The 12,744-nt window shown below is 55.3% G+C and overlaps 1 protein-coding gene across 7 annotated transcripts in view; it reads right to left on the bottom strand.

Moving 5' to 3' along the window:
- Positions 1 to 94: 94 nt before the first annotated feature.
- SH3GL1 (SH3 domain containing GRB2 like 1, endophilin A2) overlaps positions 95 to 12,744 on the bottom strand; it is a 51,355-nt gene continuing 38,705 nt past the window's right edge. For 5 of the 7 annotated variants that reach the window (XM_075903029.1, XM_075903031.1, XM_075903030.1 and 2 more), the window contains 6 exons: positions 10,936 to 11,069; positions 9,439 to 9,597; positions 8,726 to 8,829; positions 6,291 to 6,415; positions 5,723 to 5,779; positions 95 to 3,067 (listed from right to left, as the gene is read on the bottom strand). In XM_075903029.1, coding sequence (XP_075759144.1) covers positions 2,871 to 3,067; positions 5,723 to 5,779; positions 6,291 to 6,415; positions 8,726 to 8,829; positions 9,439 to 9,597; positions 10,936 to 11,069 — 776 coding nt within the window. In that variant the 3' untranslated portion in view covers positions 95 to 2,870. The remainder of the gene's footprint in view (positions 3,068 to 5,722; positions 5,780 to 6,290; positions 6,416 to 8,725; positions 8,830 to 9,438; positions 9,598 to 10,935; positions 11,070 to 12,744) is intronic. The other 2 variants (XM_075903034.1, XM_075903035.1) reach the window with 2 other exon arrangements.

The raw sequence follows: 12,744 nt of genomic DNA on the forward strand, positions 1-12,744 counted from the left end.
CCGCCCTACTCCTGGCGCAGTTTGCTCCTTCCACGGCTGTCAGGGGAGGAGCCCCTGGCCTCCCCGTGAAAGAAGGCACAGGCTTTAGAAAGGAAACATTTAATACTTTTATTCAGAGATTACAAGTCAAGATTTGTGGGGGTTCCCTCCTAAACCCAGGAGGAACCATAACAAAAGTTCTATTAAAATTGCCCCAACTAAAAAGACTCATTCAATCCAACTGAATGTTCGCTGGACCATGCCAAAGCCCCAACCCGGCCAGGCCACGGATTTGAAAGGAGACAGTTAGAAGCTACAACCTCAAAAATACGAACCAGGTCTTAGCACAGGTCTGGTGGGACAGGCAGGGGAATGACGCCCGCCCTGCAGCTCCCACCCCAAGGGCTGGTCCCTACTCCTGGTGGCTTAGCAGAAGCAGGAGCGGATCGGGCCCTTGGAGGCGACTGGCTGCACACCCAGGAAGCTTGGGTGGCTGCAGGAGCCGGGTTTGAATAGAGCACCCAGGAGCCTTGGCCTCTGCTGGGAGTTGGTTCCGTGACGATATTGACGAGAGTAATAAACGTATATCAACATGCATGGTTAAAAAAGTTAAAAGGGTTGGGTGTGTATACGGAACAGGGTGCTGGATCCGGCTAGCGGCACGGGACAAGCAAGCACTGTGGCCTGAGGCGGTTACACAGCTACCGGCCCAAACCCCGGCCTGCCAGCAGTTTGCTACTAAAAATAATACAGACAGCAAAGCGATGCCGGGGCTGGCGGCAGAGGAGCCGGCCGGCCATGGTTACAGCAGGGCAGTGCTGGGCCTGCTCGTGTGCCATGGACAGGGAGATACCAAGCCCTGCTTGGGGGGGGCTGTGGGCAGAGGCTGCCCTGTCTCTTGCCCCGGCTGCACCACGCTGGCTGTAACAGTGGCACCGCGGGAGCGTCTGTCGCCAGCGAAAAACGGGGGGTGCCCCTTGTGCTTCAGTTCCAGCTCAACGGCGGGGCAAGGAACAGCAGGGGAGGTGCGTTCTGCAAGGCGCCCCCTGCGGGTTGCCCTTGGAGGCAGCACATCCCTGTGCTGCGGGCCAGAGAAAGTGCAGCCCCCTGCGGAACAGCCCTGGGGGGGAGGAGTTCTCTCCAGGAAGAGCCGCACTCAGCGCTGGGCACAGAGGCAGGGCAGCTCTAGGGCTCCTCAGTGGTTGTGCTTTGTCCCATTGCCAGCAACAGGATGGGGGTGGGGATGGAAGGATATTTACATACTGAGGAGCAGGGGAAAAAGAAAAAAAAAGTGTCCCCCAAGTCCTAGCCAGGCCCCAGCTGATCCCACCTCCCCTCCTGCCCAAACACCAGGTGCTTCCTGGCACCACAAAGCAGCTCAGGGATCCCTGCCCCTGCTGGAACAGAGCAGCTAGGCAGCAGGCAAAGGGCAAGGCCCAGTCCAAACGAGGCACGCCTGCGGCTTCCCCTCCTTTCCAGGGAACAGGGCGAGACCTGGGGGAGAACGTCTAGGACCCCAGCCAGGCCTTTCCCCACCACACCAAGCCCGGCTGCTCCTAAGAGCTGGGGCTGCATGGAGCGGGGGCAGGCCCACAAGATTAGCCTAGCTCAAGCAAAGCCCTTTGACCCGGGACTCAGCCCCTCAGGGGCGGCTGTAGCTCTCGTCGGATGGGAACAGCACTGGGACACAGTGCCGGGGCAGGCGGAGAGAGAAGGGCTTGCGGGTGGAGTCACTAGCTCCCCAGGAGAGCTCCTCTACTGGCTACAGCACCTTCGCTGTAATCCAGCCCTGCCCACCGCCATCTAAGAGCTGCTGGGAACGACCTTCCTGCCACGCCAGCCGCTGCCGAGGGCAAGCAGCAGGACCGGTTCGAACCCCGCCCTGCTGGGCACAGAGGGAGCAGTCACAGCAGCTGGCGTCTCCAGGGCTGCGAGCTGGGACAGCACAGACACCAGAGACAGCGAGGGCAGGCCCAGGCAGGCTGGAGGGGAGGGGGGACAGAACTCAGCCTGAAGCGGAGGGCACAGAAGGAGGGAGGCAGGAGAGACAACAGGGGCCTATTTAGTGTTTTCAAGCTGCTTAGTGTTACTGTGAGAGACAATCCCTCCTCCCAGCCCCTCCTTAGAGGGGCAGGAGGAGAAGCCCATAAAGGCAGCAGGGTCCCTCCCTCAGCAGCATGGGCTCCAGCGGTAAGCTGGGTGTGAGCTCTGGGCAAGCAGGAAGGGGGCTCAGAAGCTGAGCTTCACCCCTCACACACTCCCCGTTCTTCCCCACAGGGGGAGGGTTCAGTAGGACCCCTGCCCCCAAGCCAGGATGCTCCAAGCTGGCAGGGCAGAGCCGGGCTGAGGCCTTTTTCTTCACGCAGTTTAAAGGCTAGAACCCACCTAGCACTTCCCCTCCCACACACACACTGGAGCAGATGGTGGCTCTATTGGCTCTCCTGGGGCACGCCCCCCCGGGGAGAGACACATGCTCCCTCTTGTCCGGGTGCACCACGGACACGGGCTCTCCTGGGCGGCTGACCCCGCTCTCTGCTTCCCCCAAAACACCCCAAGAAAGACAATGACAAAGGAGATGCTCCATTGGCTTATTGTACAAACTGGAGGCGCCCGGGAAGGGGCTGCATGTACCTAGTTCAAGGGCCAGGAGAAAAACGTAAAGAGGGGCTGCTCAGCCCTCATGGCTTGTTCCCTGCCACCCCCGTCCACGGATCCAGCACCCGTCCAGGGTGACCACAGTCGCATTCTCCCCACCCCCGCCCAGTGGCAGGACACTAGTGTTGAGTTACAAATTGGAATGCAAGAGAAGGGCAGGGCTTGCCCGCTGTGGGGGTGTGTCAGGAGGGCGAGAAGGAGGGGGAAGGGCTGGGGGTGGGGGGACCGATGCAGTTTCACTGAGGTAGCGGGACCAGCACTTCCACGTAGTTGAGCGGGAAGAACCCGGACTGGCCGTTGATCATGCCCTCGTACCAGTTTTCGTCAATCTGATTGGTCAGCGTGATGATGTCGCCCTCCCTAAAGCCCAGCTCACCATCGTTTTCGGGCTCAAAGTCGTAGAGTGCCTTGCAGCAGGGCTGGTCCAGGTGGGCTGAAAGAGACAAGCAGAGCCCAGGTGAGCCCGGCCCGGGAACGCTCGTACAGAGCAGGCCTCGCTGTGCCGCAGCACCCCAACCCCACGGCAAGCTGGTCCCCCCGCTCGTCTTTGCCGGGATTCCGGTTCAGGGCAGCCCCGAGCGTTATGGCCCTGCTGTTCCCTCCTACACGTTTGCAGTAAGAAGCCGCAGCTGTGGGGCTCCTGGCCTCCCTGGGGCTATTCCACCATGCAGCGGGGACTTTTCCTCCTGCTCTACCACACAGCTCACTGAGTTACTCCTCCCCCTGGCAGGGAGGAACACCCAGCTACAATCGCACCAACCTCCCTGGGCCTGCTTGTCCTCTGCCTTCCCAGTCTAGGCAGCCCTCCAGCTCCCATCCCTGGTGGCTGCTCTTGTCCCCACTACCTCCAGTGACACACCAGCCAGAAAGAGCCCCGCTGGGAACAGGAGAGAGGTGAGGCAGCTCTCTTTGGCCCGCCGTGAGTGTTATTACTGTGGCGCAGGGCAGCCAAGGGTCAGTAAATTGGTTAGTCGGTGATGGGTTAGACTCAATACTGGATGGTAACAGAGAACACAGGTGCCTAGGGCCCAGATAGCCAGGGTGGACGAGCAATTCCCACTGCTGCAATTACTCAGGGCTCACCTGGAGCCACCTCCCAGGGGCCTGATTGGCCGAATGTGCTGAGCACACGCCCCTTTAAGTGCACCACATTGGGCACCTAAACGTCATTAGTCTTCAAATATTGGGCCATGAAGCCAGATCATGGAGCAGCTTCTGTGATTTGCTCACCCTCCCCTTGTCCCACAGACCAGTTTCCCACCCCTCATCTTCAGGTGAATTTTAGTGCCCTGGTGGAAGAGCTCCGGCCGGGATGGCTGTAGTTAGACCGTCCCTACACCCGGTGCTGCCCAGCCAGAGGTTCTCCAGAGGGGAGCCGAGTCTCAGCAAGTCCTTGGTCTCTGTGCTGAGGATACCGCCAGACACGGAGACGGGAGGGGAAGTTGCAAACGACCACTTTCAAATTCAGGTGAAATGTGCCCCCAACACCACCCTAGTCAATTCCCAGAGCCTCTTCCTCCCCACACTTCTGCTGTGGCAAACACATCCCAGGGCAGTTTGGACTGGGGGGGACAAGCCTCACTGCAGCCCCCCCTTGGGACTAGCCTCTCAGAGGGGCTTGAGATTTGTGCAGCATTTTCGAGCCAGGCTACAAAAGCAGCAGATGGGGAAACTGAGGCACGGGTGCCGTGCCCAGGGCCCCAGCAGTTTCTTTGGCAGAGCTGGGAGTAGAGCCCAGATCCCCTGATCTGGACCAATGAGAAGGTTTTCAGGGTCTGCGTCTCAAGGGCATTTGCCTCATCACCTGGAGTCCAACTGTCCAGGAGCAGGCCGAGCGGGATGCTAAGTAACTATCCAGCACTGTTGTCCCTGCTCCCGAGTGCATTACAAGGGCTCTGGTCACTCAGCAAGTGGAATCCGCAAGAGGGGAACCCAACAACTGCAAAACTAAGGCCGGCTGCAATCCCCATCTACCCACTCGATGGGAGCTGGAACGGCTATTCAACCCCAGAAGCCAGGAGCAACCCGACACTGGCAGAGGCGGCAGGAAAACACCCTAAGCAGCAGGTTTATTTTTCAGAAGAGCCTTTCCAAATTAGCTCTGCATTTCCAAGGTGCAAAGGCTTCCCGCCAACCACCACCGGGGAAACAGCTCAGCCCCACACGGCAGCGCACAGCCTGGGCCAAGCCACGCAACACAGCCCCTTCCCGAGTGCAAGGACCCTGACCTCTCCTCCCCACCACGGGGACTCTGAATGGACACCCCTCATGCACGGCTACTCCCCGTCCGGGTGTCCACACTGGGCCACTACCAGTTTTCTTCCAGGAGCCCAGCCCTTGCAAAAGCAGACACGCTCCAGCCCGCTCCCCTGGCCTGTCTGAACTGTGCACCCAAGTGGAAGAACCACTCATCCCCTCTAGACCCAGGAACCTTCCCCTGGCTTTCTCCTGCGCAACAGCACCACCTGCTGCCCGGGAAAGTTCCTGCAGGCACCCCTCAGCAGACCTACCCCAGTTCTCCCACAGCTCCCTTCTCCTACAAACTTCCATAGCAGGCCCCCAGTGCGCCCTGCTTTCTAACTGGCCGCTGGCTGTGTTGGCTTGACAGTGACAGCCCCAGGAGTGAAGGAGGACTATGTGAAACAGTAACTTCCCAACACAGGCATGTAAGATTGCCTTTCTGGCCAGAAACAATTTTAATGGACAAAATGGGGCGGGTGTGTTGGAAGAGGGCAGAGAGGCATCAAAACGTTTCCTTCCACTGCATCCACGTGTGTGTGTGGGGGGGGGGGGGGGAAGACGGACGACGGGACATGACTCCAGGCATTTTGTCCATAAAAAAGAAATAGACAAGGGCCCAACTTTCCTTCCATTACAACCCAAGTCAACCAGCTGGGACAGGAATCAGCAAGGGCAGAATTAGAGCAAAGATTTTTGATAGACTAAAACCAGAACAAGTTATTTGGTTGACGTGTTAGTGGCTCCAAAAAGACAGCTTGTGTGAGAGCAGAGGTGGAAAGAGAGAGAGAGCGAGAGAGAGAGGGAGGAAGGGAGATCACACTGCATGCAGTGTGGGGCGGGAACTCACAAATACTCCTGCTGGGGGTCCGGGATGGCTTGTCGGATCGAAAAGAGGAAGAAGCTGCTTCCAAATAAAGAGAGACATGCTTAAAACCAATCGCAAAAATAATCCCTTGGTATAGCCCAGAAGGGAGCGGTCTGTTAGTTGGGAGGGATACGGTGCCCTATGTCCTGAGCTAGGTCAGTTACAGGGCCGGGCCCAGAGCGGGGCTGGAGTGTGCCGGGGGCAGGAGGGAAGGTTGACATGGGTTTTCCTAGCCGCCGCTCACAGACCAAATTAGACGAAATCACAGACCACGGAGTGAGATGGCCACTCCACTGCTCTCCAGAGTCGCACAAAGAGGGGCAGCCAGCACCGGCTGAAACCAGACCCACTCTCCCCAGTGCCAAAGCCAAGAACGGGGAGGACAAGGGGGCCACAAGAGCCCCTGCCCGTAAACGTTTCTGCCACCTCCTGGGCAGCCTGTGGCCTAGGAACATTCTCGGCTCCTCCAAGAGTGAATCCCTCCATCCCCAAGAGGGTGCCTGCCGGTGGCTACAAAGCACCAGCGACAGCACACCTGGGACATCTTTACCTGAGACTTTGGGGGCGGGGTTGCAAGAGAAGCCGCCGTTGGACTGGTCGGTGTCTCCGAAGTCGTACGTCTCTCTGGGCTTAGGTTTGTACTCCCGCTTGGGGCGCGAGGAGGCCTCCTTCATTCTGAAGAGGCAACAGAGACAGGGTGAAGTTGGAGCGAGGCTGCGTAGAGCGAGAGTCGAGCAGCAGCAGCAGCAAACTCATCCAGCTCCCCTGGCAGGCTTTCCACGGGGAAAGCTGCAGTCAGGGCCCGGCACTATCACTCTGTGGCCAGCAGGGGGCGCTGCTGCAGCAGTTTTCATACCCCAACTGTCCCAGATGCTCCCGACTCCCGCCTACATTCATTCAAACATGGTGCTCAGGCGTGAAGGGGGAATTCAGCACAGGGCGGCGTTTCCTTTTCCAGGGGGAGCTTGGCCATGCAGCCCCTCCACTGCTCAGACACCAGGATGGCGCCACCCACCCAGAGCAATCGGACAGTCATTGCTACGGGGAACAGTCTCAAGAACAAACTAGAATCCACCAAGCCTGCTGTGTCTCTAGGGCGGGAGCAGGCGAGGCAGCTGGGAGTGAGAACGCAAGTCACTGCACTTGCATAGCAATTCCATGGGGCTCAGCTGTAGGCCCTTACCCAGAGAGGGGAGCCGGTGGAGTTCAGGCATTGTTCTCATTACCCTCCGGGGCAGGATTTCTGGGGAACGTGGCTAGGGTGAGATACCCTAGCAGCAGCTCATGCAAGCCCCTAACTCTTAGCTAGTTCTTTCCATCAGCAGATCTCCAAGAGCTTTGCAAAGAAGGTCAGTATCGCTGCCCCCATGTTACAGATGGGGAAACTGAAGCATGGGGGGGAGGCGACTTGCCCAAGTTAACGCAGTATGTTGGCAGAAGAGCCTGGAATGGAAATGAGGTCATGTCCTGGGCCCTAACCACTACACCACTCTGCCTACCAGCAGGGCAGAGCTTCATGTATTTGGATCTTTCACTCTCTCCCTGAATCAGCAAAGTGGAGCAGCCCACCACATATGCCTGGGAATCCCAGAATATCTGAACAGCCTACAGGGACAGACTCTTTCACCACCTCACTTAAAGAGAAGGTGCATGTGACGACGTGACTGAGTGTCCCTCGTGTTACACGGTGAAGGGAAGAAACTGGTAAGGAAGGGGTGGGGTTTGCAGAACTGGCCACAGCAAAGACTGTACAGCCCAGCCAGTGCAGTCCCTTGGGGAACGCATTTCCTCCTGCTCCTCCACACCCCGCACTAATCTGTATTCCATTTGCCAGACAGTGCTCCAGGGTTCCATCTGCACCATTCCAGGGGACATATGGAAATCATATGTTAGCGTCAGCTTAGCAGGATACACGAACGTACACAGAGGCTAGAGCAAGAGTTTGCTGAAAACCAAAGAATCTCTCAAGCAGACGTCTCGAGCCATCATCTCCACTTTGCGAGACTGTGCCTTCTTGTAGTGGCTGTCACCACGTTAGGTCTAGGTACCCGCATTCTTCCCTGCTCCCTTCCTCTGCCTGGTTGCGTCCCATTTTTAAATGGGTCACAAGCTGCTCAGGACAGAGACCTTGTGCAAGAGTGGGGGCCAATGCAGATTAGGGCCTTTGAATGTTACCGTAATAAACGAGACACGGAGCCAGGCATTCCAATGACAAAGAAAGCCAGAGGGAGCCAGTTTCAAAGGTAATAGAATAATGCTAGCATACCTTCTCGATAACGGTAGAGGAGGGTCTACTGCAGGGGTGGGGAACCTCTTGCACAAGGTTAGCCCCTGGCAGGTCGCCATGTGCTTTGTTTACCTGCGTGTCTGCAAGCGTGCACCCCTGAAGCTCCCAGTGGCTGTAGTTCGCCATTTCCAGTCAATGGGAGCTGCGGGAAGCAGTGGTCCGGCTCTAGGCCTGCGGACACTCAGGTAAACCAAGTGTCTGGCAACCTGCCAGTGGCTCACCCTGATGAACGGTGCACGGCCCGTGGGCCTGAAGTTCCCCACCCCGCTCTACTAAGTTGGAACAATCGAAATCAGAAATGCCAACAGCATTCCGGTTACGATTCCGACATCCAACACCAGGGGCCTGTTAAGGAGCTGAAATCCTTTACGTTAACACGGGATTGTATATGCTCTGCCCTGCTCCCCCAAAGGAATTGACTTGCATCTTTCATTTCATTGGGAGTGTTTATGTTTTGATCCAGAGACTGCTGAAAGCAGCAGGAAATGATTTATGCAGAGAGGGACCGTCTGTAGAAAACGGATCATGCAGACAATTGCCACGAAAGCCCAAGAGACTCAGCGATAGAGACCCTCGAAGGCTCCTAATGCCAGGGAACAACCCACAGAGGAAGGAGCCAGATATTTACTGACCCCACGTTCCCCAGTTACAGCTTCCACCTCCCGCCCAGGGTCTGCAGCAGCCCTAAGAAGCCTCACCTGCCCTTGAGTTTGTCCGTGAGCTCATCCAGGATTTGCACCGCTTGTCTGTGGTAATCGAGTTGGGCGTCCACCAAGGCTGAGAGCTGGCTCACTTGCTCAATCTGCAAGGGTCAAACTGCGGTGAGCGGCTTTCACGCACTCCCGCGGGAGGCTTCTATTGCTCCGCCGGGGGCTCGAGCACATCGGGAAACGTGCAAAAGGCAGCTTGATGGGAGAAGCCGTAGATTTACGGACAGGAACGTTCAACCATTCGCTGAGGCCGAGAGCCTGGCACCTCGGGGGACGTGGGTGTAGCTGAACGAGCCGCGTCAGCCGCAGCCTGACCAAACACAGGTACGTGGAAGAGTCTCCACACGGCCTCGTTCGTGCAACGATCGGTCTCAGCCCCGGCCTGCAGCAGCAGGGAGGGGCAATAGGGTCAGCACCGCAGGGCATTTGCCAAGCTGGTTGTGGGGGGCCCAAAATGAAAATACCAGCGCGTGGTGCAGGGTCCCAACAGGGCCCATCGGCAGAGGCATGACAGGAGACGTGCTATCATTGTTTGTGTGCATTAGAGCAGCGGAGACACTCCCCCAATAAAAGCACATAGGCTGCCCCCCCCATCCACTGCCCCAGAGGCACGTCCAGGAAGGCAGACGCTCGGGCAGCACCCCAGCGGCGCACAAACGAGCTAAGGGGGAAGGGAGCCGCCATCTCCAGGGGACACTCACGTCAGTCTCCAGGAGGTTGTGCATACTAGTCTCTGCTACTTCCTTGGACTCCTCAAATTTCTCCATGGCCTGTCGGAGCTCCTCATCTGGGATCTTCCCCTGACGCTTCTTCTTGTAATCGAAGTCCAGACGCCTGCCCTCCAGCTTCTTCAGATGATGCTTGGGAGAGAAGGGCGGCATGTGGTTAAAGCCCAAGCTTTTCCCGCCGGAAGCGCTGCTTTGGCAACTGGCCCAGAGAGCAAGGGTGGAGATGTGCAATGGACAAAAAGCCCCCCAGCTTCCCAGAGTGGGCGATTGCTGTCATCGCCTTCTGACAGGCTCCCCACACGCTACAGGCCCCTGCCGCGGCGCTCCACAGAGGTGCGGCAGGTCAGGGTTCAAGAGCAGCCTGGGGATGAGGGAACTACTTGAACCCAGTGCAGCAGGGGATTTACGATGGCTGTGACTATTGTTGCTTTTTTGTTGTTTGGAAACAGCCAGAGAGAAGCTGGCGAGAAGGTACATTTCCCCCACCCCCACCCTGTTCATAAGCTGGAGGGGAACCAAACTGCTGCAGTTCAGCTGGGGCTGCCCACCATCAATCACTCTAAAAGGAGAACTGCCCAGCTGGCCCCTTGTCTCTGGTTCTCTGCGGCAGAGCTCAGAGCCTTTAGAGGCAACACTTTGGTTGTAAGCCCTGTGCGGGTCACAGCTCTGCAGAGACAGAAAGCAGGCAGGGATCATGTCTGTCTTAATGTGTCTGTACAGCGCTGGAGGTTGTTTGTGGGTGCTCAGTAAATCTACGTTAGCTAGCTAGGTGCATGTATGTGTGTGCGGGGGTGTCACACTGAGAACCGCTTCTCAGGAGATTTTCACTGGCTTGAGAGAGGTTTCAACGGCTCCCTTTACAAAACCTTGCAATGTTCAAGAGCTTGGTCTTTTGCGAGTGCGAGGAAGGAGCTGGCAAGCTGTGTGCAGACGTCCTCAGCGTCTGAGAAAGCCTCTCGGTGGGATGTTGCTGTATTGCTCAAAGGGAGCAAGAAGGAAAGTGACAAACAGCCCTGGATCTACCTTTCAGGATGTTGGGAGGCTGGAACTGAAAGCTGATCAATGGCTTATAAGATACACGCAAGGCGATGTACCAGTTTGTCAGACTCGGGGATACAGAAAAAAAGAATCCAAGTACCAGCAGCTACAGAACGTAAGTCGGGAGAGCTACAGTACATTATGAAGGGAGCTTATAGCGTGAGTGGATCAGCTTGGAAACTGTTCCAAGAAACACCCCATGTCATGAGCTGGTCAAAGAACTTAGTGGATGTTAAATAAACAAGAAGAAAATGCCAGCAGAGCCAAGAAAAACATGGAGAAAGCCTGCAAGCTGCAGGGTAACCTAAACAGATGCTGTGCAAGTCTGCTTTGGCTTCTGGAGTGATACCGGATAGGACAGCAGGTGCTAAAAACCTAAAGAGGCCAGAGTCTGGAAGAGAGAGGGGGAGAGAGGAAAATCTTCCGAGTTACCTGGATCTCTTTCAGGTCTTTGTCGCACAGGTTCTGGAGAGGATCGATAAAGTTCTGTTTGACTTCGATATCCAGCGAGTCCTTCACTTCAGCCAATCGTTTCATAGCTTCACCAGCGTCAAGAAGCGCGTCACCTTCACGCAAGAGAAGAAGAGAGAGGGTGATAGAGAAAGAGCCAACCAGTAACAGCCAGATTCCGTGGCAGCTGCAAGCAGAACCATTCTGCCAAGATACTGAGTGAGCATGAGCCCCAATCATGTGTCAAAATACCCAAAGGTTCTCATTTGGATCCACTGAAGCAGCATGACAGGGAGTGTGGCCTAGTAGTGAGAGCAAGAGCTGAGGCACTGAGACTCCTAGCTTCAATTTCCAGTTCCACCACAGATTGCGTGACCTCAGGAAACTCCTTTCACTTCTCTGTGCCTCTGATTCCTCACCTGAACGATACGGAAAATCCCTACCTATTTTACAGGGGTGACACACATCATGAAGGAATGTCTATACACAGTGGTTGGAATTTTCTGACGCCAGGCGCTATCGAAGGGGGAAATGTTAGTGGCCCCAGTCCAGTCTCAGCATTATGATCGGTTTTAAAAAATAAAATTTCCCCGGATGTTGGCAGCAACTCAAGGTATTTTTCTTCATTCATGCTGAGACAGTTAATGCAAATCTATGACCGTTAGGTTCAATTTATGCTCCAAAGTAAAGGTCTTATAAAATGGTAGGACAAAACCCTTCTAGTTTCAGTTTTTCCCATGGCCCTTTCCCAGCCAGCATGTGTAACGTCTGGCAAGCTACTCATGTAAGATGAACATAAATGCTTCTGTGATTGTTTTAAAATCCCAATGGAAGAAGTTAGTATCTCCTTCAGTGTTTGCAACCCAAACACTGTGGCTCTGGGCAGGAGAATGTGAAAGTGAAATTTACTATACGTGAAGTGAATCTATTTTCAATATATTTGCATTGCCCCAACTAAAAAAAACAAAAAACCAATGGTGCAGAACAAGCCCATTTTTAAAAGATTTCTTTCAGTGTTAATATCTGAACATAGGGAAAGATGGGGCTTAAAACATACACTTAAATCTGGTGTCCCTAGAAACAAGAGGATGTTTAAGGAAGCCATGATTTGTAGGGTCCTCTAAAAATCACTTCCCGCTATTATTTTTCAGATCCTGTATTGCAGCTATAATTCCTCCAACCCAGCAGAGAGCTGGTCACGAAATCACTAGCGTACAGCCACTCCTCCAAATATCCGTTACTGTACAATCTTCCAGATTAGAGAACTTTCTGCCTCACACTGAAGTGATCGCACAGCTGGGAACTATCCTGAATCCAGCCATCTGGGAAGGCTGCAGTGTTTTGGTGGATTATTATTGCTGTCAAATGGTTTCGCTTCTCCGCCCCCACAAGTCACACATGGTTTGCTTCATGGCAACGAGGCATTACCCCATGGAAAGACTGTTGGCTGTGGCCCCCTGGGGAGTGCAGTTGCAGTTAAAATTGCATTGTACAACTCTGGATCTCCTCCCTCGCTACTTTCCATGTCAGATTTGCTCAGCTGGGAAGTCAGAAGGTGGTTTCTCCTAGACGTAGCGCTCTCCTGGAGGTTTTAAAACCCAAAGAGAGTTCAGCAGATGAGGCAGTTGACTGAGTCTTTGAAGTTCTGGGTTCCAGTCCTTGTTCCGCCAGACTCCCTGCGTGGCCTTGGACCAGTGAAGTGCTCTGTGCCTCTCTTGTAAAGGGGGGAAAGCACGTTAGGGGCTTGTGATTGAATGCAAGGGTCTCATTACAACAGAAGTACTTACTGTG

The sequence above is a fragment of the Pelodiscus sinensis genome, chromosome 19 (genome assembly GCF_049634645.1).
Source record: "Pelodiscus sinensis isolate JC-2024 chromosome 19, ASM4963464v1, whole genome shotgun sequence".
Lineage (NCBI taxonomy): Eukaryota > Metazoa > Chordata > Testudines > Trionychidae > Pelodiscus > Pelodiscus sinensis.